General features: G+C 35.9%; 4 protein-coding genes across 6 annotated transcripts; 3 read left to right on the forward strand and 1 right to left on the reverse strand.

Moving 5' to 3' along the window:
* The first annotated feature begins 2982 nt into the window (after positions 1-2982).
* LOC102607241 (probable galactinol--sucrose galactosyltransferase 2) lies at positions 2983-6965 on the forward strand. The gene is made up of 14 exons (XM_006476856.4): positions 2983-3370; positions 3497-3747; positions 3875-3965; positions 4064-4112; positions 4199-4290; positions 4377-4484; positions 4586-4705; positions 4806-5216; positions 5320-5461; positions 5759-5826; positions 5966-6100; positions 6191-6408; positions 6488-6576; positions 6660-6965. The coding sequence occupies exons 1-14, from the start codon at positions 3198-3200 to the stop codon at positions 6939-6941; spliced, it is 2229 nt and encodes a 742-aa protein (XP_006476919.2). The 5' UTR covers positions 2983-3197; the 3' UTR covers positions 6942-6965.
* A 3201-nt stretch (positions 6966-10166) lies between these two features.
* LOC102607837 (28 kDa ribonucleoprotein, chloroplastic-like) lies at positions 10167-13004 on the forward strand. Its single transcript, XM_006476857.4, has 4 exons — positions 10167-10871; positions 10950-11051; positions 12196-12477; positions 12668-13004. The coding sequence occupies exons 1-4, from the start codon at positions 10302-10304 to the stop codon at positions 12731-12733; spliced, it is 1020 nt and encodes a 339-aa protein (XP_006476920.2). The 5' UTR covers positions 10167-10301; the 3' UTR covers positions 12734-13004.
* A 1077-nt stretch (positions 13005-14081) lies between these two features.
* Positions 14082-17516, reverse strand: LOC102608129 (protein-L-isoaspartate O-methyltransferase 1). Of its 3 annotated transcripts, none has more exons than XM_006476858.4 (4): positions 17191-17509; positions 15585-15855; positions 15026-15190; positions 14082-14525 (listed from the first exon to the last, which is right to left on the reverse strand). In XM_006476858.4, exons 1-4 carry the CDS (start codon positions 17413-17415, stop codon positions 14275-14277), a joined length of 912 nt encoding a protein of 303 aa, XP_006476921.2. In that variant the 5' UTR covers positions 17416-17509; the 3' UTR covers positions 14082-14274. The 3 variants fall into 3 exon arrangements, with proteins under 3 accessions (XP_006476921.2, XP_006476922.2, XP_024954927.2); XM_006476859.4 differs by lacking the exon at positions 17191-17509 and adding an exon at positions 16081-16259; XM_025099159.2 differs by lacking the exon at positions 15026-15190 and having other exon boundaries at positions 17191-17516.
* Positions 17517-24230: 6714 nt separating this feature from the next.
* Positions 24231-27291, forward strand: LOC102609296 (protein SIEVE ELEMENT OCCLUSION B-like). Its single transcript, XM_006476863.4, has 7 exons — positions 24231-24488; positions 24575-24679; positions 24867-25306; positions 25391-25500; positions 25616-25758; positions 25852-26331; positions 26434-27291. Exons 1-7 carry the CDS (start codon positions 24309-24311, stop codon positions 27049-27051), a joined length of 2076 nt encoding a protein of 691 aa, XP_006476926.2. The 5' UTR covers positions 24231-24308; the 3' UTR covers positions 27052-27291.
* The last annotated feature ends 327 nt before the right edge of the window (positions 27292-27618 follow it).

Below are 27618 nucleotides of genomic sequence, written 5' to 3' on the forward strand. Positions count from 1 at the left end.
TATTTTATGCTACTGGCTGAAGCAAGCGTCTATTTTATATTTTTATGAGAAAAAAATTATATATTTCAGACATATTAATTTATTTGAGCAGTGGGTTTTAACGTGGGACTCCCTCATAATCTGCAAGTCTTATCATAAGACTCACCCTGTCTATCATTCGCAGTGACATAGCCAAGAAATAGATCCCACGGAGGCAAAATTTTTTATCGATCTAAAATTTAAAAAAAAAAATTATGAAATATCAAAAGATTTACTAAAATATTTATGTATCATTATCTGATGCATTTACAATTGTCCACGTTGTGATTTCATTTTTTTTTTTACTAAAAAAAAGTTTTTTTTTTTTTTAGTGGGGCTTGGTCATACGCATATCCCTAGCCGATAGATTCTTGCCATCCCTATTCCCTAGTCGTAAGTTGTAAGTCGGCCCCGCCAAAAAAAAGAAAAAGAAAAGCTGAATCATTTTAATTATGCATTCATTCATGGTTCATGGACACTTTCAAGTCTCATAATTTTGTGAGTCAATCGTCATAGGAGGAAGTTGAATTGAGGAGACAAGTTTGAATGTTGTATACAACTCGGCCCAATTACACTTGATTTTGGGCTAAAACTCATTCGGCTTTTTTTTTTTTTTTGTTTTTGAGTTGAACTATTGGCACCCCCCTATATCTGTTTTTAAAACTCGAATCCTAACAGAACCCCATTAAATAATTAAAATAGTTAGTTATTTTTATTTACACCCTTCATTCCTTAAACACCTTTGCTTCCGTTTTCATCCTTTTTCTCTAATAGAACTCCTCATTTTGTTTGCTCCATTACGGGGGTGATATGGCGCTTTCTTCTTAACGAATTCTATTTGTTAAGAGAAAAAAGATTAAAATTTAAAAACAAAACCTGCATTCTGGTATATATATGTTGCTTATTTTCAATCTATTTTTCCTACGTACGGCTTAAATCCATGACTTTTTTTCTTGAGAAAAAAAAAAAAAGCTACTATGAGTAGTAATTTTCATTATTATTTTTTTATCTCTTACTATAATCACATAAAAGTGGGGAGGTACAAAGAAAATTACAAATTAATTTCATAAGCAGGACAATTTCATCATCATACATGATGTGTGTGTTCTTCGTTTTCTTTAGCCAATGAGTTATTTGTTGATATTCTCAAATTCATCTTATGCTCAAAAGTTTTTATGATTTTTTTTACTAATAAGGAACTAAATATTGGAGTGAAAAACTCATTGTGAAGTTGCTTATTTCCGTATTATTATTTTTCTGTGTTATACGTTTTGAGCTCTTGCAAAAAGGTAGGCAGCTGAAAACAGATTACTGCTGTACTTTTATGTAATTTCTGCTTTGATTAAAATGAAAGAAGTGGTTTTACGAGGAGTTTTGAAGTGTGGCAATAACTCTTTCATTTATTTACTTATATTTTGATAATATAATTAATCGTATCATTGCATAAAATATTTATCTTCATTTGACATAATTATTAATTAGATTAATACGAATATAATCTATTTAATAATCGTACTAAATTTAACTATCAATAAATTACGCTTTATCGGTTCTAGTATAAATCTTACTTGCACAAGATTGAACATATATTATGAATGAAGCATAAAAAATGACACGAAAATTCATCTGGCTGAGGCTTGGTTGATATGTATACATTTTGCCCCAATTTTTCTTTTTCCGTCCAGCGTTTTCCATTAAAGCAAAGTCTTCTCTGAATAAAATAAAATACAATAAAGCAAATCCAAAACCAAATAATAATAATAATAATAATAATAATAATAAAATTTGACTTGACCTTAACCTTAATCCTACTCACTTCCACCTCAGCTGGTCTGCAATCCGATCCGTTTGGAATAGTCTGGATTTATACTTTGCACGAATTAAATAAACAATTCAAAATGTAAAATGTCTTAAACCATTTGTGATTCATTGATGGAATCCCGTTCTGGAAGGCGGAACCGATTAAAAATCTGCTGCTTGAAAGTTGAAACTATCTCTGGAAGACTGGAACTTTCCAAATTCTCTTCAACTTCATTTTATTAATTAATTAAACTTTAGCCTAGCCTGCTGGATTGAATAAAGATAAATAAATAAAATGGTTTTTCAAATAAATATTTAAATTAATAAGTAAAAGAAAAAAAAATCTTGTACATTTTTAAATTACTAATCTTTTCTCATTCATTACTTGTCATTATGTTATTTACATATTTCCAACTAATTATGATATATATGTATATATCATAAATTATTTACATCCGTCATTTTTCTCAATCTGAATCTTTTATTAAGCAATAAAGTTTAATAGAGTCAGCATTCAATATAATTTAATAGTTTAGTAACGTATTTACAATGATTCTATCAAACCATTTGACTTAATATTGTTTGTATGAAAAATAAATAAATAAAAGTGCTCACGTGAGGAGACATATAGTCCTTCTTGTAATAAAGACATCCTTAGTGACAAAGTCAATAAAATACAACAAAACACAAAATTTCAATATATTAAAATTTGTATTTTTTATTTTTTATTAGTATCCTCACTTTGTTAAAGTGAAAATACCATTACCGGAAGATGATTACACACACATATATAATTATTTATTTTCTAATGAAGGTATGCTCACCTTATTATAGTAATAATGTCACTTATATAAAAAAATAGAGATAAAAAATTATTTTTAAATTATAAAAATTTATGTTTTTTACACTTTAATAACGGATGTTGTTGAGGTTACCTTTGTTTAAAAAAGGAAACCATATATAGATATATATATATATATATAAGAACGTATAAGACCATAACGTCAAACTTCCCAAATAAAAAACACCGTGAGTAGGTGCCTGGTAATATATATATATATATATATAATTTTATGTGGTTGAGATGAATTGTGTAAGTTACATTGAATGTAACTTAGCACTTGCCTATATATATATATACACATACATACACACACATATATATGACTCATCTACTCGACCGGGTTAACTTTGATCGATAAGCATTCTTTTCCTTCTCTTTTTCTCATTTCGATACACTTAAACGGTTCCACCATTTGTCAAACCAAAGGAGGCTTAATTCGTTTGTTTCGATCTTTAAAAGCTCCACCGGTGCATTGCATTGTTAATTCTGCTGTTAGCGTAGATTAAAGTTCAAAGACAGATAAAGAGTCATAGTGATGACGGTTACTGCCAAGGCTACCATCAAAGATGGCTGCCTCATGGTCAGAGGCAACGTGGTGTTGACCGGAGTTCCTCAAAACGTCGTCGTTTCTCCTTCAAGTTTCATTGGTGCAACCTCAGCGGCACCTCCAAGCTCGCGCCATGTTTTTACGCTTGGAGTACTTCCTGAGTAAGTTCGAAAGTTTCTTCTTATTTTCCTTCGCTTATCAATTTCTTTATTCAGTTTCTGTGTGTGGGCATGCATGTTTATGATTAATCTTTGCTTTGCATGTGGAATGGATCGTGGCCACTGCAGTGGATACAGGTTCTTGTGTCTCTTCAGGTTCAAAATCTGGTGGATGATACCGAGGGTTGGAAAATCTGCAAGTGAAGTTCCAATGGAGACCCAAATGCTTCTCTTGGAAGCAAGAGAAGACTCTCCCTTGGACGCTGATGCTGCTTCAGATAACACTTTCTACATTCTTTTGTTGCCAGTCTTGGATGGACAATTCAGGGCAACTTTGCAAGGGATTCCCACTAACGACCTCCAGTTCTGCGTCGAGAGTGGTTAGTTAGTTGCCTATTCTATCAGTGTTCGATTACCATTTAATTCCAACTACATTTCAATTTTTTTTTTCTTTTTCCCTTTTAAATAATAGTTTGATTTGGATTCTTTTATTGTTTAAATCTTCAGGGGATGGCGGTGTCCAAACCTCTGAGGCATTTGAAGCAGTGTTCATTAATTCAGGGGACAATCCATTTGAGCTTATTAAAGATTCTATCAAGTATATATATGTGTACACTCTCCTGTTCAAGAATAGTTAATGTTATCCTTAGTAATTATCACAGACTGATTTCTCTTTTGTATTATTTATTTTTGTAGAATATTGGAGAAGCACAAGGGTACTTTCAGTCACATTGAAAACAAGAAGGTATAGATTCATATCCTCAAAATTTCAGGCACTTGTTTATTTGGAATTTCATTCCAATTAATGGATTTTTATGCTTCAATTGATAGATCCCTCGACATTTAGACTGGTTTGGATGGTGCACGTGGGATGCATTCTATAAACAAGTCAATCCCCAAGGAATCAAAGAAGGCCTTCACAGGTATGATAAGAAACTCCTGTTTCGTTTTTCTGTAATTTTTCTAGCAAGGTACATGATCATTCATTTATGTTCTGTTTGCTCAATAGTTTCTTGGAAGGTGGATGCTCACCCAGGTTTCTAGTCATTGATGATGGATGGCAAGAGACAATAAATGAATTTTGCAAAGATGGTGAACCACTAATCAAAGGGACACAGTAAGTGTCTTCTTGTAATTATCAAAGTTTCATTGCAGTTTGAAGAAACCGTGATTATTGATTTGTTAACCGTGCCTCTTTCTTCTTTTGTTAACATGTAGGTTTGCTATCAGATTGGTAGATATTAAAGAAAACTGTAAGTTTAACAGTTCGGGGTCTGATAATTCATGCAATGACCTCCATGAGTTCATTGATGAAATTAAAGAGAAATATGGATTAAAGTAAGATTCCAAAATAAAATCTGAAATTGTTTCTTGAGAGACTTGCAATCAGGTCTTACAGTACTTAATTTAACAATGGGGAATTTATCAATTAATGCAGATATGTCTACATGTGGCATGCTTTAGCTGGTTATTGGGGAGGAGTACTCCCGTCATCTGATATAATGAAAAAGTACAACCCAAAGCTTGCTTACCCTATTCAGTCTCCTGGAAACATTGGAAATCTTAGAGACATTGCAATGGACAGCTTGGAGAAATATGGAGTTGGAATTATTGATCCGCAGAAAATCTTTGATTTTTACAATGATCTCCATAGCTACCTTGCAAACAGTGGGGTCGATGGAGTTAAGGTAGATGTTCAGAGTTTGATGGAAACATTGGGTTCTGGGTATGGTGGACGAGTTTTGTTGACCAGACAATATCAGCAAGCACTTGAGCAATCAGTTGCTTGGAACTTTAAAGACAATAACCTGATTTGCTGCATGAGTCACAACTCGTACTCACTATACAGGTCTGTTTTCTTCTAGAAACATTAATTACAAATATGGATTTTTTTTTTTTCCCAGAGCAAGAATATGTGATAATTTTCATTTGGAGTGATTGTTTATTGTCAGTTCAATGAAGAGTGCAGTTGCAAGAGCATCTGAAGATTTCATGCCAGGAGAGCCAACATTTCAGACTTTGCATATCGCCTCTGTTGCTTTTAACAGTCTTTTACTAGGGGAGATTGTGGTGCCAGATTGGGACATGTTTCAAGTAAGACATCTTCCCTTTCTACCCGAAGGTTTTCTTTTGGATCAGTGAACCTGCTTTATTTCAAGTAGAAAAACCTTCTAAGATCTCGTGAATGATACAAAAGATTAGGCATAACTAACAAAATGATCAGTACTAAGAAACAATCTATCGCAGACTTCTATATTTGTTAGAGGTTCCAGAACTTGTCCAAGCTTAATATATTTGATATACTATTGGCAGAAAGCTTTTCAAATGGCAGTGAAATCATCTTATATCTACAAGTCACAAAATCTAAGTATATTGCTTTCTTCATTTCAGAGCAAACATGAAACTGCAGAGTTTCATGCCACAGCCAGAGCATTGGGTGGTTGTGCCGTTTATGTAAGGTGAGCCATATTGGCTGATTATTTATTTTACATGCATTTCACATTGTTGGGGGTCGGGGGGGGGGGGGGGGTAATTGAATGCTTTATTGCTGATAACAAATGAGTTGTAATTCTTTTGGATCTTTACATACAATCACAGTGACAAGCCAGGGGTTCATGATTTTAAAATTCTCAAAAGGCTTGTGTTGCCTGATGGGTCTGTCCTAAGAGCCAGACATGCTGGACGTCCTACTCGGGATTGTTTATTTGAAGACCCTGTCATGGATGGAAAAAGGTAAATTTCAGGATAACATCATTCTCTAACTCCAATAATTGATTCTCTGTGTTTTCACTAAAATCATGATGTACAACAATTCTTTTGCAGTCTGTTGAAGATTTGGAATTTAAATAAATTATCTGGAGTCATTGGTGTGTTTAATTGCCAAGGAGCTGGAAGTTGGCCAATGAAAGAAGACATGCACCGCAAACCAGCTTCACCTTTATCCATTTCAGGCCATGTGTGTCCCCTTGATATTGAATTTCTTGAAAGGGTGGCAGGCGAAAACTGGAATGGAGATTGTGCAGTGTATGCCTTCAATTCAGGTGAATTTCAATCTCATCTTGGCCTCAATGACTAATTAAACAGATTTTCATATTAATTGGTATATCGTTTGTTTTGTAGGAGTTCTTACTAAATTGCCAAAGAAAGGAAATCTTGAAGTGTCCTTGGCCACTCTCAAATGTGAAATATATACAATCTGTCCTATCAAGGTCAGTAAAGTAACAATGCTCTGATCTTGTTGATTCTTTTTGGTTCAAGTACACTGAAATTCACTTGAATATTGTCTGAACAGGTTCTTGGCCAGGATCTTTTATTTGCTCCAATAGGATTGCTTGATATGTACAACTCAGGAGGAGCTGTAGAATCTCTCGAATACATTATGGATCTATCCAAATACGTAATTAAAATAAAAGGCAAAGGCTGTGGACGATTTGGAGCGTACTCGAGCACTAAACCAAAGTGTTGTATGGTTGACACGAAGGAAGAGGAATTCACCTACAACTCTGAAGATGGACTATTGACAATTAAACTTCCTGGTGAATGTACATTCAGAGATATTGAATTTGTTTATTGAGATATTGAATTTGTTTTATTGTAATTAGATGATAATGAATGATTGATTCATTATGAAAGAGCAAAGGAGTCTGTCCACTGTTTCTTCATTTGTCCAATCGGGTGGGACTTGGGAAATGGGAACATTGGTGTGGCTGCTTAATGCCAGTTAAGCGGTTGATCTGTTTCCCAAATTTGATAAGGTATTAAGTGGGAAGAACATTGTCGTTTATACCAGAAAAGTGGATGCCTATTCTTTTCCAATATTGTCTGGAAGCCGGATAAGTACTTTTTAGACAGATGGGGAAGATCACTTGCATGCCAATCCCTACAGGCACGGGCGGTTTCATGGCCTTTTGCTGCGGGTCTAAGACCATGAAGGCCCCGCTGGATGCTTTTATTTCTATCTACACTTGCCACCCACTCCAGAGTTGGCAAAACATTCATCCCATCTTAGTAGCCACTTAAGGAAACACCTTCATTTTATTATGTAGTGGTATCCAAAGGAACCTCGGCTATAGAATAAAAGAAAAATGGCAATCACCAGCACACCGTGCATCAAAGATAGCCGCCTTGCAGCGCGCGGCAAGGTTGTGTTTGACTCAAGTTCCTGATAATATCAGGTTACACCAATAATCAATGGTTCAGCTTTCGTTGGAGCAAGTTCGATATTAAACACCAAAATTTGTCCAAGATTAGTTGGACAGGTTACTTTGTCTTAATTGTTACTATAAAGACGGAGTTAACCGAAGCAACTAAAAAAATCATGTAATTTATACTCAAGAATAAGGGCTCCAACGATCATTAGGTGACGTTTTAAGGTTTTCACTGCTTATTTTTGCAGGATATTAGAGCAGAAAAAATGTACTTTCCGCTGCAGAGAACAAGATGGTGCGATAACCGGAAATCTTTAATTCTTAAACGAAACTTTTTTATCAAAGTAAAATTCCAAATATATTAATGTTTCAATACAGCTTCCCACATGGTAGATTGGTTTGGACGGAACACCTGGGATGCATCTTGTACTAGAGTTGATCCAGTAGGAATGGATGATGGGATCAAAGGTGATAGAAAAATGATCTAACTGTTTGAATGAGATTCTCTATCTTAAACATGATAAAAACAAATGTATGACAAATTTATTATAATTGAATTTTACCATTTTTGAACCAAGGTAAGACTTCGTTGTATATGGATTCTCTCCCTAGAAATTCCGTGATCTTTGGTAGTGAGTAGACTAAATACATTTTTGCTCCATGTATTGATCCGTAGACTTGTATCTAGATTAGTCAATTTTCTTCTAAGTTCACAGGCTTGTGCTCAGCAGACATACGCTTCGATCTCAGTGAGAATGTCGAAACCATCAAAAAGAAATATGGACCAAAGTAATGTTCTTGCTCTAGTCTCTTCTTACTTCCTAGAGAACTATGTTAACCCTTACTGCATTCACTGAGATGGTCTTATGATTGACACCTGCAGATTGCAGATTGGCATATGCATGGCATGCTGTGCTTGGTTAGTGGGGAGGTGTACTTCCGTCATTTGAAACAATGAAAAAGTACGAACCAGAAATTGCAGATTTGGTTCATTCCCCTGGAAACATGAGAAATATTGTATGTCCTACCTTGAACAGCATGGAAAAATGGAGTTGAGATCATTGACCCCTCAAACATCTATGACTTTTACAACGATTATCATAGCTATCCTGTGAGTTGTGGTGTTGATGGAGTGAAAGTTGATGTCCAGAATGGGCAAGAAATGCTCGGTGCCACTACTCTAATAGAAAACTTCCAGGTTATAAAACCTGACTTCAGTTTCGCCTAATAACTATTTATAATAAGCGTTTTGATTGATATCATTGAATACCTTATATCAACATTAGTTATCAAGTATAAATATGCTAGTTATCTTTTATAAATTATTTGTAGCATCCATAAATGTGTGTTTATTTCTTCGTTTTCAGAGTGATCATTATACTGCTGAATTTTATGCTGCAGCAAGAGCATTGGGTGGTTGCCATGTAATTGTCAGGTCAGGTGAGCCAGAGATGCATTTATATTAAGCTCTGATCAAGCTATGCAAAAAAGAAAATCTTTTTACTGATAATATTCCTTTAATATAATACTTGTCTTCCGGTGATGCACTACACAGCAACAATTTTAAAGTCATCACGAAACTAGTGTTGCCCAATGGCTCTATCCTAAGAGCTAGATACGCCGGCCAACTGACCTACCCTTGACTGTTTGTTTAATGATCCAGTCACGGATAGAAATAGGTAATATGAATGATGCAATAGAAATTGAATTTGCTTCCACCTATAAAGAAGTTAACTAACTGCCTGTAACATTGCAATCTCCTGAAAATTTGGAACTTGAACAAATTATTGGGGATTGCAGGAGCCTTCAATTGCCAAAGGGGAGGATTTTGGCTTCCAATACAAGGTGCTATATATGAGCCACCCCAGTCCTCTGGACATTGATTCTGTAGAAGAGTTTCAAGGCGAAAACTTGAGGGGCAGATTGTGCAGTATATGCATTCAATTCAGGCAAGCTTTTAAACTTCTCCCAGAGGGGCTAGCAGACATTCAGTTTGCTCCAATTGGATTGGTTGACATGTACAACTCAGGAGGAGCACTAGAAGCTTTGAGCTGCATTAATGATTCATCTGGATGTACCATAAATGCTAAAGTATGAGGATATAGCCGTCTTGGAGCCCATTCCAATAATAATTTAAAAAAAAAGAAAAAAAGAAAATCCTGTGCTGTGGACAGAAAAGTGGAGGAATTCTTAGACAATGCCCAAGACAGCCTACTTACATTCCAGCGCCAAGGTGAATGCAAGTCCAGAGAAGTTCAAATTGTTTATTGAATTGCATGCATTATAGATCCTAGGACTCTGCATCGGTGTACTCCGGAACTTGCTCTTGAAGCAACATGAAATTGTCATTTTTTTACGCAGAAAGGATTCTGTGTGAAAACAAATCTTAATAAGTTTTTTTTCTTTTTAATGATTTTCCTTTTCATCTTGTTTTTGTTTTATCGTAAATCCAATCAATATGTTTGTTGTGTTACCTGAAATCTAGCTTGTTTAAACAAGAAGATTGATTAGGTACTTCAAAAATAAAAACAACACTGAATAAAATTTTGGGCCTCTCAGAAAATATCAGCAATCCTGAAGCAATATTTTTTCAGTAGGCCCATAAAATTGTGAGGCCATTTAGGACCATACATAGACACAACACTTGTGCAACCGATTTACCCTTTGCCTCTCTCTCTCTCTTGCTAAACCTCTCCTCTCCCAGTCCTCTCTCTCACCATTCTACCCCTTATCCTTAGAGCTCTCCTCTGAACTCTGAAGTCTAAACCCTTTTCCTCTCTGTGAAAATGTCTTCTTCAACAGCATCTGTATTGAAACCCTTATCATCGATGGCGGACTCTACTTCTCTACTTTCGCCGCCCTCTATCTTCGCCCGAAACCCATATTTCTCTATCCACCCCAGACCCAGACCTATCAAGCTTCACCTTTCAGACTCCTCCTTATCTTCGAAAGGTTTCTCCTTTAAGCTAAAAAAAACTACCCATTTCTCTTCATTCACGACTTTCGTTGCCCAGACGTCGGACTGGGCCGACCAAGAAGAAGACAAAGATAACACCACCATCACTCTTGAACAAGAACAAGAAGAGAATGGGGAAGAAGAACCTAATTGGGAAAATCAAGGAGCCGATGAAACCGAAGGGAATTTATCTGATTGGGGGGAACCCGAAGGCGAAGACACAGTTGTTGAGGCTGGTGAAAGGCAGGAGGAGAGTGGTGAAGAGGGCGTTTTTGAGGAAGAGGAATTTGTGGAACCACCTGAGGATGCTAAGTTGTTTGTTGGGAACTTGCCCTATGATGTTGATAGTGAAAAGCTTGCTATGCTTTTTGAGAAGGCTGGAACTGTCGAGATTGCCGAGGTAAAGTTCCATTTTTTATTTGGTAATCAAGGTTTCCATATGTGGGTATGTGCTGTTTTTTATGTTTCTTTGTTGCAGGTTATTTACAACAGGGAGACTGATCGGAGTCGTGGCTTTGGGTTCGTGACAATGAGTACTGTTGAAGAAGCTGAAAAGGCTGTGGAAATGTTTCACAGATATGTAAGTTTGGGTTTCCTTGTTTAGTCCAAGTAGCACCTTTTGGCGTCAGTCAGTAATTTCTGCATGTCAAGATGTTAAATGAAGAAGGATTATGTACTTCCATATTGTGTATTTTGGTTGTGCAATCTAGTTCAATGGAGTTAGCAAAATATTTTATTGAATGGGGGAAGCCCTTCTTGTTGAATATTAATACTTGTAGCAACTTCTGCCAATTATTTTACTCTCCTATCGTAAATGTGCTATGACATTAAAGTAAATCAAAAGGAAACCTTAGGGATTCTTCCCCTGGTTAATCATTCCATGTTGTATATCTGTTGGACCAGTTAGCTGGATTTGCATGTGCATGATTGACTTAAAAACTGCTTTTTCATTTGATCTTAAATGTTCTCTCTTATAGATTTGTCCTAGCTTTCTTCCTTTTAATTCTTTTGAAGATGTGTGTATTCCTTAACCGCAATGGACCTCCATTATTACTCTAGTTAATTTACCGTATGGTTAGAAAGGATATTTATTCTGCCATATATGTCTATTTTCAATTATGAGAAAAACAATTTAATGGTGATTATGTGCTACGTCCAATGTCTTACCTTGCATTCTGATTCTAGGTTTCTGCTTTTTTGGCAGCATTCTTGTACTTTTTTCACTATGGCTTCCATAATCTCACTCTTATAAAGGTCCTTTAATATTTTCTTCTAGTTCTGATTTGATATCAGTTAAAAAAAATATATATAAGAATTATCCATTTAACTTTTTGGTGCACATTTCGTTAGTTCTTAATTTTGAAATACGGTGATTACTTGAGTTACCTGCAAATGCCCAATGTTCGACATTTTCTCCATATGGCTGCAATTCATGGTGTAAGAGGAGCTCTAAAGAGTAGGCTTGCTAAATATGCTTGTCGCAGAGTGAAAGCTCTGAAAAATGCTATAACCATTACCCTACTTGCTTCATACTAGTTTGGCACATAAAAGCTGAGACAAATTTTTATATCAATATAGCAGTGACATACACTGGAAGATAAACTTGCTAATGTGACATTTTTTTTCCCCGTATACAATACTTAAGAAGTCTACTTGTGCCAGCATGCACTCACACTCAAAGTAGAGTTACTTTGCTTACAAAGTTGCTTCTCTAATTTTAACAGGACATAGATGGAAGGCTTTTGACGGTAAATAAAGCTGCTCCAAGAGGAACACAGCCTGAACGCGCGCCTCGTGTGTTTGAGCCTGGTTTTAGAATCTATGTGGGCAACCTGCCATGGGAAGTGGATAATGCTCGTCTAGAGCAAGTTTTTAGTGAGCATGGTAAGGTGGTGAATGCCCGGGTTGTTTATGACAGGGAGACTGGACGTTCACGAGGTTTTGGCTTTGTTACAATGTCTAGTGAGACTGAATTGAATGACGCAATTGCTGCTCTTGACGGACAGGTATTCCTCAGTTTGAATAAGTGATTCCAAAGTTCATTTTCTTTTGCAGTGTATGTGCAGGGACCAACAAATGAAAATGCTCATAACTGTATTCATTAAAGCTCATGTAATTGATATTGGAGGGAAAAAAAATGAAAGATACAATTTCTGGATTCTTGTTTGTTTATAACCATATTTCTTGAATCTGCAGAATCTGGATGGGAGAGCAATCAGAGTAAATGTTGCAGAGGATAGACAAAGACGCAGTTCCTTTTGACCGAACATGACATGTCATAGATTCAAGGTCTGCTAGTGGTGGTCTCTATTTATTTTCTTCCCTCTTTCTCTGTCCTGGTTCACTATCTTTTTTTTTTTTTTTTTTTGAATGAGATTTAGTTTCTGCCAGATAGTTTAATGGAAAATTTGCTTATGGAGTTGAAAGCTGAAATCACATCACTTTTGGTTTTTCAAAATTTGATTGGACAATGTAGGAAGACTTTGTAAATCATGATTTACTGATGCTATTTTTTACAGAGGTATTATTATCAGGGTTGATACTCTGCTAGAATTGTTCTTTAGTTATAGTTCCACATCTCCCAAAAAAAAAATTAAAAAAATTGTATGATGTGAGACTTCCAGCTGACACCCATTTTGCTGTAGAGCTTTTGTAATCAGCTCTCTCCCAGGGGTATTATCGCTGACTGCCTCTAATGTGCTCTTTGCCGGAAAATTTTGATCTTCCATTGGGATGACAATGTTGCTCAACGTCGCACTCTCATCCTCTTGCTGTCAGTGGGGCTTTTTCATTTTGCTTTTCACAGCTGCATTATATTACAATAGAAAGTAACAATAGTAATTGGCAAATATTTAGCCGCAGTTATATGACACTTCGTTTAGTTTAATTTTCATCGTTAATTAATTCGGCATCGGGACGGTGGTTCCATGTGGCATTCAGGCCAAGTCCGAGCAGAGGCTATTCTCACGACCGGACTACCCGAGTTTGTTGAGCTGGGTCTCTGTATCAGTTCAGTCTTGTGTCAGTACAAATACCATTCAGCCTAGAAACCGGCTTTTATCTCACTTTTGCATGTAATTTTTCGAACGAACAAACACCCACACTTTTCTTTTCAACCCTTTCTTTTTCGACGACCATGGGTTGGCACTTAGCATCGGATTCCCTGCCTCAGATGAGCACCAAACTTCTGACAAATCGAGCCCTCCAGTTCTGTTTGGTTGGTTACAGTAGCTGTATTTACAGCAATCAAGTTGTTCGACTGCAGATACAGAAGACTTTCTTCAATTTCGAAAATCCAGTATGGTTCCAGTCGGAAGAAAGAAAAAAGGAGACTAGTGTTGCCTGCTTTTCACACGCGGACATGATCCACGAGATTATGATCTCATATGTAACGACATTGTGTAACATCAACTTTACTGCCTGCTAATAATAATGACTAATGCAATCGGCCATTTAGTCTTCACATATTATATGAACTGCCCCTTATTCGTTGTTAGTCAACCAGCTTTAAACCGAATTGTTGGCATTTGAGCACCAGCGACTCCCACAACCACAAGATTGGACACAATGCGTAAGCATATACAGATTGGAGATGCACCGGTCTTGTGAATGGAAACTAAACAACCTTGCATAACTTGCTTATTATTTATATATATATACACACACACACATACAAGGAAATTTAGAGGAGAAAAAAAAAACCCACAATGATACTGGACTAGAGTGAGATTCTGTTCCACATTCCAACCTGGTCCTATAACCAAAAGCTTGCCAACCATCTTCAAGTGAAAAAGAAATCAACCTCACCAGCCCCGCAACTGGGCATCCCGACTGGTAAGAGGGACGTAACGAACAGAGGTTTCACTCCAGACGCTAAGAGAGCCATCTTGGTTCTTGTCAACCACCTTCAAATCCTGGAATATATTACCAACTGGAATCACCATTCTGCCTCCGGGTTTCAACTGGTCAATAAGTGCCTGCGGAATTTCTGGGGCTGCTGCTCCGACATGTATTGCATCATAGGGAGCAAACTCTGGCCAACCTTTTCTTCCATCTATATTAATGACATAATGTATAAGTTATCATGTCCAACAAGAAAATAAATTGATTAAGAGTAACCCAAAGCCAATGATTTCCATTTTACCAGTTAACTGAAAACAGAAAATTAAATCAACTGCACCAGAATGTGTGGAAAAAAATAAATAAATAGAATTAACAAATAGTACGAATGCACACAGCTTTCTACTATGTATTTTCTCATTCAATTGAAGCACAATTCCTTGGAGTGCTTTTACTGGATTGGTATATTTATCTCTTTGATAAGCCTCACAGAAGATAATATCATTAAGTTGAGAGCAGAACCAGGGATCTTATATGTTCTTCGTACACAAGTCACAGAAATATTCATAGTGATTTGGTACAGTTTTAGGTTCCCTACTTGAGTATTCTATAGGCCGATTAGTAATGTTCCACTTCATAATTCTTTTTTTTTTTTCAATTTAAATAGTAGGTTCCTTACCAAACAAGGTAAATTGAGAATTGCTAAAGACATACCACCAACATGCACTGAGAGAGAACCTTCTTTCAGCAATGGAGCCGCTGCACTTTTTTCAATATTCTGGATTGATGAAGCCACCAACTCAGGAATGTGCTCGACACCCACAGCACGACCTTGTGGTCCAACCATCAAGGCAAAGCATGCTGTCAAATATCCAGTTCCTACAGAAATATACATGCAAGGACTTTCTCAGTCTTTCTTACACCACTACTGAAAACTGCAAGGTAGTCCCATCACTCTTAACTGGCATGATATCCCAAGGATGCTTTAGCTAATTTGCAGGATTTATATATATGTATATTTTTAAAGAATGGCGCAAAATGATAGGCATGTAACCATTACCCATTGGTACCCACCCTAATCAAATCATCCACCAAGGTACTAAAGAACCATACATCCACACCAATTTTATACATTCAAAAAGGTTTTCATCATTATGATATAAAATTGCAGATACACAAAAGCAAGAAAGTTCATTAATAACAGATAGGAGCGCTTTAGAAGATACAATGAATGCTGATATTACAGAGATGCTATATGGCAGAGGAAAAATACCAGAACCAATATCCAAAGCGTGCATGCCAGGTTTCAGATTCTCCTCCAATAATTGAAGGCATGTTGCATGCATATGAGGTGCTGAAATAGTGGCATTGTAACCTATTGCCATTGGGCTGTCAACATAAGGTGGAGTACCATCTGGCACAAAGCAAGCCCGATCAATAGTTTCCATTACTTCAGATACCTTTTTTGATGTAATCACTCCATAATGCTGCAAATGCTCCACCATCGCTTTATTCTTGTTGACACCACTTCCACTCCAGTATCGCTGTAAATTATAAAAGATCAGTTTCAATACAATATAACTTACATTCAAACCAAAAGTCAGCAAATGGGGCCCAAAAGCCACTGGCTATCTGTTAAGTAATACATAATATACAAGAAAGCGAGCATTTAGATATCGAACTCAAGTTGTTTCGGCAGCATACAACGCCAGTTCTAGAATGCCCATAACCAGTGTTTTACAAGGAAAAACCTATAAAGATGCATCAACCTCTGCAAGAACACTTGAACTTGAGATTTTCAACGTAGATCTCTTCTCGTCCATGGCCTCCACTTCAGGGGTGACTATGAGCTGTATTTTGGGGTCAATGCCCATCAGGCATGGGCACGACTGGTTATCATTGTCATAACAGATGACACAATAAGCGCCATTCGAAATGGTACCATTCCCTGAAAATACAGCTCATCCGAGGTGAAGCTTCTTAGTAACAACAAATGAAAGACATACCCATAGACGACCACGTCTCAAAATCCAAAACCAATTCATCCGTGGTGAAGCTTCTCAGCGACAAAAGATGAAAGAAGTATTCATAGACAAATACATATCAAAATCCTAACTGACCAGATAACCAATTATCACAAGGTCAATTCGTACCATAAATAATTACATTATCCAGACTAAAGAAAAGTCCTTTAAAATATTACAACTAAGAAGAAGCTCCAAATAAACTCTGAGATCGAATCCATAGTACAGTTTCAAGGATAAGCTCCATCTATTGATGATTTCCACAGCTTAACTTAACCCATAACCATTATATAAATCAATTTTCCAAAAACAGCAATCAGTTTCCATTCTCATTAAATTTCTTAACAGCAAAATCACTGTATTTAAGAGTCCCTGCTCACTATATCCCTCCCCTGAAAGCTTGCACGCATAACCAGAGCCTTTCCAGGCGAGGTGTCTGACTATTTCAGACCAGCAACAAGCCCGACTATCAATTCTTCAAATCAGAAACCGTCATGGCTAAAGCATCATAAATTCAGATGATGTCACTGAATTCATCATTTTACAATTTTCCAACACTCCAAAACAATCTGTAAGTTCAACCAACGATTTCAAAACATCTTTCCTAAAAACCCAAAATCAAATTGTTTTTCTATTAATAAAAAAATTGGAACCGGGTATAATCCTATCTCAAAGTCCTCAACAAAAACCAACAAATAATAAAATATAAAAATCCCAAAGTCAAGTTGTTTTTCCATTAAAAAAAAGAAAGAAAGAAAGGAACTGAGTATAATCCAATCTCAAAGTCCTCAACAAAAACCAACAAACAACAAAATCAAATAATAAAATATAAAAAGGCAGAATTTTTGGGGTTACCTCCATCTTGAAAAAGGGACAGTTACCCGTGAGGAAACGACTGAGGTTATCTGGATTTGGAAGATGAAAAGAAGAAGACAAAGAGACAAGTGACGGTGACGGTGATGGTAAGTAAGAACAGCGATGACGGTGAGGGATAAGAGTGAAGGTTGATAATATGTGCTTTAAACCAGGCATATAATAATAGCGGAAACCATACGCTATCACTGCACACTGATGAATCATTTCAGCATTTATAAAGTTTCTCCCCTTTTTTTTTTATTTTTTTTCCCTTTTTATTTTTATTTTTTTATCTTTTAATCTATTTTATCACCTTTTGCCCCCTTTTTTTCGAGTTTCTTCTCATAGTTTCTGTCCAGGATTCTCTAACGTTTAGCAACAGTCACACGATTAGTAACACCTGTCTGCTCGCTTCTCACAACACGTGGATGTTTTTTGTTTTTTCTTGTGCCGGGCATTTACTTTCTGGTGGGATCTGTTTGAATGGGCTTCTCTCCCAAACCCATTGCAAAGAAAATGCTTCGGGCCCGTGGCTAATTCATCTTACTAAGTTCATGATTCTCTTCCTAGTTAGCATTAGTGGCCAGATTTCTGTTTCTTCCGATTCTAATTCCAATGGGTAAGTTTGATAATACTTGCAACCAAAGAAATCATGTTCTAGAGGAATCACAAGTTCCTTGTCAATCAGGAAAAGAATTTGTTTGTGAATACAATGGCTGTAATTCTCATGTTCCTGTACTAAAGGCCAATCTCCACTGGAATTGCATTCCAAAAACACAAAAGTGATCATCAGCGTGTTCTAGAGGAATCAATAAATTCCTTGTCAATCAAGAAAAGTTTCTATTTGTGAATACAACGGCGGTAATTCTCATGTTCCTGTGCTGAAGGCTAATCTCCTCTGGAATTGCATTCAAGAAACACAAAAGTGTTCATTAGCATCTTCCAGATGAATCAATTAGCTCCTCATCAATCAAGAACGGTTTCTGTTTGTGAAAACAATGACGGTAATTCTCATGTTCCTATGCTAAAGGCAATCTCCAATGGAACTACATTCTAGAGATACAAAAGTGCTCATTTAGCATCAGAGCCAGCTAAAATCCTACCTGACGGGTAGCATGGGTCATCAACCCAACTAGAACAGGCATGGTTGGCTACTTGGCTCACAAGCTATTGTTGCTTAGAGACATTTTAATGGGACAATGGCTGTTTATACAATCCTCAAATTCATTCAACTTAAGCTGAATGTCGATTTGATGGCTGATTAAGTGACTTCAACCCTGCAGATATGAGAACAGCTGTAGCAATATTTTGTTTACAGTAAATGGTTCCAAATACTATAGAAACATACTGTAGTCTCCAAAATAATCGAGAGATAATAATTTAACAGCAATAGTAATCTTTCTTCAAGTGATATGAATTCAACTTGTCATCGTATTTAGGTCCTTTAGGATTACGTATGTCGAACCACTTTATCAATTAAAGGAATCAGTTCTTCCTTATTTTCGGATTATGTAGATCTATGATATCTGATATATCATCTATATACAAACTATGATTTCCAATATATCATTCTATATTCCACTCCCAATCTTGTAGGAATTGATCATATCACGTCAAGCCTTAAAATCAGGACAATATATGAAACTATCTGCAAAAGATGTTTCCTGCAATTTTAAGGACTTCAATAGGGCAGAGAATTGGGAATTGAATATATTAAATTCTGAGACAATATTTTTAAAATATGAATACAGCTACAGATATTTTTCTACAGAAACAGCTTTCTTTTAATAACAAATATGGCAAATTCTTTATCAGCCCACGTAATCTAGCCAACAGATTGCTTGGCACCCAACCAAGCTTCTAATAATAGATTCAAAACCTAGAAATGTATCATTTTTGCCAATAAAGCAGAAACCTAGAATTGTAACATTTTCTACAATATCATGTCAAAAAACAAGTCAAGGATTCGCCCTACACCCGCTTCCCAATTCCATGCTCTGAGTAGAAATACCTTCTGCAACAACACACCTAAACAGGAATCTATTAAGCATTAAGAAAATGGCAGTTGAACATAAACCTTATATTTTCTTTTATATGAAGAAAAACTATGATGTCTCGAGGCACACAAAAGCATTTGAACTGCCAAGAAACAAAAGGCCACTAAAATTAGTGTAAATTAGCCTAATCTACTCCCCACCAAAATCTCAGGCACAGCTTGCAAAAGAGGAGTGGTCCTTACAGTTTAACACCAATTAGAATCATCAGCTTGCAGAATAGGGATTATAAGAGACACTTCAATTACTATGTATGATTAACCCAAACCAGTCATTACATATTTGAAAATGATGTAATTAATACATGAACAAAGAAACAGATAGTCACCAACTTCTGTGACTTGCTCCCAGAAGAAAGTAACGGCAGTACAATAAAATCTTCATTTCTTTCTTATTTTGCCAGAAAGTTATGGAACAGAAGAGTCTTCAAGGATAGAGCTAAAGAGCATTCAGCCAGTACAAAAGTTTCCTTTGTATTAAAAGCAACAAATATACTAGGCACTAGTAGATAGGCAGCCACATCATAGCCATCAATTATAGTATTCCTTGTACTATTAGTAGTCCTTTCAAGTATCTCACCAAACTCTTCTAAGACAAAATCCCCAACCTTAAGAAGAAACAGAGATTGTTGGCTTGCAGATGACATTGTGGAAACATTCATCACCCACAAAACAGTAATTTACAATGAACATAGATGACAGTGACATTATGCATAACAAGAGTGGCAGAAAGATTACTATTATCATTTTTGCCAGGTGTTAGCAAGTAAGGGTGAAGCAACTTGCTAACTGGATATTACAAGCATAGAGTCATAGACTATGCCCACTAAAATCTCTGAGACAACTCTTATTTGACAGCAAAAATAAAAATATTGGACTAGGCCTAGACTTAACCAAAAATACAACTTCTTTTTCTTTTCTGACAATGCAATTAAGGGTGAAGCAACTTCTTTTCTTTTTTTCCTAGAACACCACCCCCATCACCCCCCCCAGGGGGGCATATAACCAAACACTTCTCAATCAAATTCATACCATTGTAGTCAATGATGATACAAGTAAGAGAACTAAAAAATAGCTTCTGCAGTTCATACAGGAATAAGAATCATGATCCATGGACTTTTGACTCAAAAAACAAAAAAAAATCAAAACTCCAAGAAGAAAGTTCGTTTCTTTTCACATAATTCTCATGAAAGGCTTTCCAATCAAATTTCCATTTGAACTCCTTTAATGGAGCCACCACGATCTATTGAACTTTATACCTCCTGTCAGGCTTGGCCTTGTCAAGTTGATATTCATAAAGTATATAATAGCATAGCGACTATTTAAACCAAGCTAATAGTACATGAACACAGGTTCAAAATAGTAAATAGACCACAAGATTAAAAAAAAAATTCAAACCCTCCAAGAAGAGGTTCTTTCCTTTTCCCACAATTCTGAAGTGTTTAATATGCAAAATAAGGAAAATGGCACCCAAACACAGACGAGAGGAAATAAGTGTTGATACATTAAAACAGTGGCATATCAAATAAAACAGAAGAAAACAGAAGAAAAATTTAATAATAAATTTTCAAATATTACTGAAGAAAACCGTGAAAGAAAACCTGTGAATCTGTTCCTCTTTTCTTACTTTCCAGAATGGTATGTACAAGAGATATATACAGCAAAATAGGAGAGAAAATAGAATACTACACCTATCCTTTCCTAAATAATAGGAAACAAAATCTGGGAAAGAATCCTAATGAATCTTCCCGTTATAATCTAACTTATTCCTAAAATAGCCTAAATTACAAATAAATCCTAACTTTGAATCTTTATTTTCAACAATTACCTATGAAAAAAAATAGATAAAAGGGAAATTGTAAAAAAGCAATTAAACCAAAGTGAACTTATAGAGTCACCAGCTCAAAACAAACATTTGTAGACCATGGGACTTCCATCTCTTTTCCCACAATAAAAGCCAAAGGGGTTTCCAATTTCTTTGACGGCGGCTCAAAAAGACACATTTGTGGCCCATTTGACAAGTACCCTAATTTCTTTAGGTTCTTAGGAATCAGCACATAAACCCATAATTCCCCCCAAAAAAAAAATTCTCAAACTGAGAACAAATTGATCCCTTCTCCAACAATTTTCAAAGAAGATACAAATGCAGAGCTCGAGAGAGAAACATCCTATTGCCAAAGAACCAAAAAAACTGAAGTTTAAAATGAACAAAATGAATAGCGAACTCGAGATAACAAATCTTCACTGTTTCGAAAGTCTGTTAGAAAAGAAAATTTTCATAAACAAGTGGAATCCAAAAGCAAGATACTTGTAAAATCCAAAGCACCGTTTTCTGTGTTTTTCCTGAAAAGCAAACTAAAGGTGTACATGCATCAACACAGAACTCGAACGCAGCTAAAATGCCAAGGTTAAGAATTTTTCACTTCTCTTTCACTAGTCTTCACAAAAGAACATTGGAACATTTTCGACACAACAAAAATACAGCCTTTAATAAGCCCAGTGTAAATGAATAATTCAAAGAACATAGCATTGACTTTTCCAGAAAGCAAGCCAAAGTTGTGTCCAGAACTCAAATGTAATTAGAATGCAGAATTGCATATCTCTATTCCTTCTACTTTATCAAAGGAATATCAATTATAAGAATAAGTCAGAGAAACAGATATTGTCTCTGCGCAAGCACCACAAATTCAACAACCCAACTGTAAGGAATCGTGCGGTGATATTGAATTTCAGATTTCCAACGGTGCCCAAATAAATAGTCGAATTAAAATTACAATGATGTTCTATAAAAATTAAAAAAAAAAATCATCATTTGCTGGGCAATTAAAAAACTATCGTCTGAAAATAAATGGAAAATTCGCAAAAAAAAAAGCCACAAAAAAAGCTAAAATTGTTTATATGTTTTGTTTTCACGCAATGCAAACCGAGGACCCACGTAACTAGGCAACATCAATTACAATATATAAAAAAATATAGATCAAACTCAAATTTCCAATCGAAATGCAGGATTAGGATCGAAATAAATATAACTGAAATAAGTAGAAGAAATTGTTAAAGCACAAAGACGAAAATCTAACAAGGAGAAGAGAAAAATAATTTTAAATTAGGGTTTTTTTTTTTTGGGCGCGAAAGTGGATTCAGGGATTTTTTGTTTTACATACACACACACACACACAGAGAAGGGGACCGGACGTCTGCACGTATTAAAAACGCTACGCGCTTTGAAAAAACGCTCAGCGCTTTTTCTTCGTTTTTTTTTTTTTTTTTTTTTTAAAAAGGCGTTTCCCAATTGGATTTTATTTGGGCCGAGCTTTGCTTCGTGGTTGGATCAGTTTGAAGAGTAATTCTATCCTCAACAACTCTTCTCAAACACCTTCTCTACTTTAATTACAAGTATATCCCTGCACATTTATTTTTTCCCTAGCCCTAGAGCACATTAGATCTTGATCTTCTCTCTCTGAATGATCTTAACTGTTTTTTTTTTATATATAAATTTTATCAACATAATTTTCTTTTGTGTCCTATAATATTTTCATTTTAGTTTGAGTTTCGTCTTATAATTAAATCATTCGAGCACTTTCCACAATACGAACAACCTTAATTTAGATAATGTTCTTTTATTTATGTTTCTCAACTGAATTTTATAGGATCTTGGCTTTTTCTCTAATGAGAATTTAACAGTCACCCTTAAATAAGATTTTTAAAATTCAATACACTTTCTTGTGTGAATTATAATAGTTTATTTTTGAGTTTAGATTATTTCTCAAAATCTGAAATCATTTGAGTATTATTTTTTTTCTATAGATAACTAAAATACAAACGAAATCCCTTATTCTTACGGCACTGAAATGAATTGGGACTTGAGACGATAACTTTTTTTAAAAAAAAAACCTTATACAATAATTTGTGAGGTAAAATTTGTAGAATTGAAAAATATGGGGTTTTACAAGATTTTTAACTGGGCGTTAACAGCTGAACCCCACTTTGAATCAATGTGCAGCCCAAACCCTTTGCCGGTGAAATGCCGTGGCTCTTCTTTCATCCTCTACTTTTTCATTATTCATCTATGGTTCTACTTAGTAATCCGTTTCAATGGTTCTTTTCTTTTTATACGGAAACGAGAAATATCATAAAATTATAATTATAAATTATTTAGTGTTAAGTGAAACAAAAAAAAAATTGTATTTAAAGCAAATAAATAAGTAAAATTAAATCATCTCATTTGTCAAAAAGAAAAGCAGGATAGAGCTTTATATTCTCAAACTATGCTATCATGTAACGGTCCACATACAATGGTAATAAGTAAGTTAGGGACTAATGGATGTTTTTAAGTTAAATTATATGTAATTTACGGTTAATCTAAAAATAGTTTTTTATGACCTCTTAATTGTTTGTTATATAAAATTAAGTTATAAAAAAATGATTTTGATTTAATGCAACTTAGAAAGACACGTTGTTTAAATCTTCATTTTGCTTTATTTCAAAATCCATTGTGCTATTTAAAATGATAATAATAATAATTTTGTGGTACGCTAAAGAACTTCGGATGCTCCTTTAAACTTTTTTTTTTTCAAATTTTAAATCTATTGTGTTTCCCCGCCAATCCATAATCCTTCATCTAGACTCATCTATCTATTTACTAGTTTTATCTATATCTTTATGAGTTTTCCTTTTTCCTTTTTCCTTTTCCTTTTCCCTTTTTCTTTTTTCTTTTTTCTTTTTACTTCATATATATATATATATATATATAGAAATAAATGAGATAGCTGTTCCGGCAACCTTTTTGCATATTATAAAATCGGTACAACTTAATTCTTCTATGATAAAATTGGTCTAAAGTAGTGGATTCCCCTTACTGCAACTTTTTACTTTTTTTATTAAATTTTTTTATAAAAAAAAATTACTCTTAATTGTACTTGCCATGTCATCTTCAGCAAATGTGTAACTATCACTATGCATGTACCTATCTATATATATGTATAAATCCTGGCGTGTATCACACAGCAATCGTCACACTATTAAGTCCCTAAGAGTAACGGACAGCCACGTCACATAGCTGCCAAAAATGCAGGAAGTGCTTGCCAGAAGCGAGGGCCGAATGTTGTCAGCAACGGACGACAGTGCAATGATGAAGCAAGTTCAGGCGAGTCATGCTCCGGATGGCCGAGAAGTTGATGTTAGACCAATTCTCAGTATCATTGAAGATATTTTTCGTCGTGCCACTCCTAGTACTATCGATGGAGTAGTTAAGTGTCAAATTTTAATTGTGCCATTCAATTCAGTAGCTTTGTGTATGATAATATGCATATCAATTGGTGGCAATTCTCGTAGGGCACGCGTGAACATGTGGACGCATTGGATAATAATGCAAGCCCAGCTGCTCTCAGTGGCATGCTTGACGCATTGTCTTGTGATATACGCAAAATCTCTTGTGAGGTGATTTTTGATTTCCTGATCCTTTTGAATGTATTGGACATATACCATTGCTTCTTGACCTTAAACTTTTAATTGTTATCCCGCTGCAGTTCTTTGTGTGCTAAAACTGCTTTATAACTTAAGCAAGGAAAGCCAAAGATCTCAAATAATCTAATATCAGTTTTAATTTGTATGCACGTACTTGCAGATATCGTGCAAGTGCTCGGGAGGAGAAGAGGCACATGCCACAACAATGGACTTATTCAACATTCTTTCGGTCTACTCATGGGATGCAAAAATGGTGCTATCCTTAGCAGCTTTTGCTTTGAATTATGGGCAATTTTGGCTTAGCGCCCAGCTCTGTAATAAAAACTCACTTGCCAAGTCTATGGCTGTACTTAAGCAACTGCCAAACGTTTTAGAGCATTATAACGCTTTAAAACCCCAACTTGATGCACTCATCAAGGTCATGTTGGATTTAACCAAGTGCATTGTTGAGTTCAAGCAGCTACCTTCTCAGTATATTTCAACTGACGCACAAGCGATGTCCACAGCCATGGCTGATACACCGGCAGCTGCATATTGGACCTTTCGAAGCATTGTAGCCTGCCATTCACAGATTTTAAGCCTCGCGGGCTTGAGAGATGAGTAAGCCATCTAAGAACACAAATTAATTGCCATTCAAATATAAAGATTAAATGTCAAATAGCAAATCTGTCACTAATATTTCAGGTACACTGCATCAAACACTGACGCATGGGAACTAGCAAGCTTGGCTCACAGAGTCAGCAGGATACTCGAGCACTTCAAGAAGCTAATTGCTATTTGCTATCAACAAATTGGTGAGCCCTTAAGAATGTACATTTAGGTGGTTTGATCTCTGCCCTTTTCGAGAGTATTCAGCAAATAATGTTTTTTTTGTTTTTTTTGGCCCTCTGATCCTAACCATGGATGCAGATGAGAATAGACAAATAGAAGCATATCACAATCTCGTGCGCCTTCTTGAAACAATTCACATGGACAACATGAAGGTTCTGAGAGCATTGATTTACGCTAAGGATGATATTCAACCTGTTGTGGATGGTTCCAGCAGGACCAGGGTTTGTTGTTGCCAAATTCCTTTCTATGCATTTTTTCCGGCTAAAAACTCCGTCACTGCATTTGAAACACTAGCCTTCTGTTTATGCGAACAGGTTAATATCGAGGTTTTGAGAAGAAAGCATGTGCTGCTACTCATATCGAGCCTTGATCTCTCCGACGAAGAAATTTTGGTTCTTCATTTGTACAGAGAGCACAAAGCACGCGAAGAGTTTGACTATGCAATCGTGTGGCTTCCAATTGTGGACAGGTCAATTGCTTGGGATGAGGGTTATCGACAAAAATTTGAGCAGCTACAAGCAATGATGCCATGGTACACCGTCCAGCATCCTACGATCATTGAACCTGCAGTCGTTAAGTACGCCAAAGAAGTGTGGAAGTTTTCAAAGAAGGCGATCCTAGTGCCAGTGGATCCACAAGGGAGGATTTTGAACCAAAACGCTTTTCACATGTTGTGGATATGGGGAAATTTGGCCTTCCCTTTCAGTGCTGAAAAGGAAGCAGCGCTTTGGAAGGCAGAGTCTTGGAGACTTGAGCTACTTATTGATGACATTGATGCCACCATACTTGAATGGGTACCTTAATATTTCAATCAAGTTAATTGAATAGAATTAGTATGTCAATGTGATATTAACAATAAATACTCCTAATACTGAAATCTCATGTATTTTTATCAGATGAAAGAAGAGAGATACATATGCTTGTACGGAGGTGGAGATATCGAGTGGATCAGACGATTCACAACCTCAGCAAAAGCTGTAGCAAGAGCAGCTCAAATTAACTTGGGAATGGCTTATGTTGGAAAGAACAATGCAAAGGAGAGATTCAGAAAAATCAGCCGCATCGTCATTCAGGAAAATCTAAGTCATACCCTGACTGATCCCACAGAAGTGTGGTTTTTTTGGGCACGATTGGAGAGCATGCTCTACTCAAAACTGCAACATGGTGCGACTGTAGAAGACGATCACATCATGCAAGAGGTGATGACAATACTTAGTTTTGATGGCAGTGAACAAGGATGGGCAATATTTTGGAGAGGAACACATGAAATGGCAAGAGCTAAAGGCGAGATGGCTGTAGATTGCATGATGGAGTTTGAAAAATGGAAAGATGATGCTGATCAAATGGGTTTTGTGGCTGGACTCAACAATTATCTGCAACGAGTTCACACCCCACGTCATTGCAATCGTCTCATCCTTCCCGACATCCATGGGCCAATTCCAGAGAGGTTGGCCTGTGCAGAATGTGGCCGCACCATGGAGATGTTCTTCATGTACCGCTGCTGCCCCGAATGAGCAAAAATATCATACCTCAGCTTGAATTACAATAAGGTTTCCACTTGAGTTTTATCTCAAGTAGTAACAAAAATTGTGCGATTGAATTGCTTGGTTTTGTGTTCTTACTGGTTTTGAGGTTTTGTTTCTCCCTGAAATGCTTAGGATCTGTGGCCTTTTTCAATATCTTGGGCACTTAAAAGAGTCTAGGATTTTTAAGTGTTATTGTGTGTAACAATAGTATTGTGCCTTAGATTTCCATATTTTGGTTTGTTATTATCCGTTAGATCCAACTTGAAACAGAACACGAAACAGACTATGCAATATGTTAACGTGACCAAAGTTTGTTAAGAATGTTCCTCCTCACATAAAATTCTCATAAATAAGTTGTTTGTTGGCGATAAGTAGTCATAAAATCAAATTATAATAAAATTGAGGACCAATATAAAATACAAACAAGAAAACATAAAAGATATTAAAATTTTACTATCATATATATGATGAGTGTGTGAATATTTGTGTAATTTTTTTAAATACATTTTTTGAACCTAAATCTTATTTATTTTAATTAATTCAACAGAGACAAAT

Source organism: Citrus sinensis, chromosome 3, assembly GCF_022201045.2.
Source record: "Citrus sinensis cultivar Valencia sweet orange chromosome 3, DVS_A1.0, whole genome shotgun sequence".
NCBI classification, from domain to species: domain Eukaryota; kingdom Viridiplantae; phylum Streptophyta; class Magnoliopsida; order Sapindales; family Rutaceae; genus Citrus; species Citrus sinensis.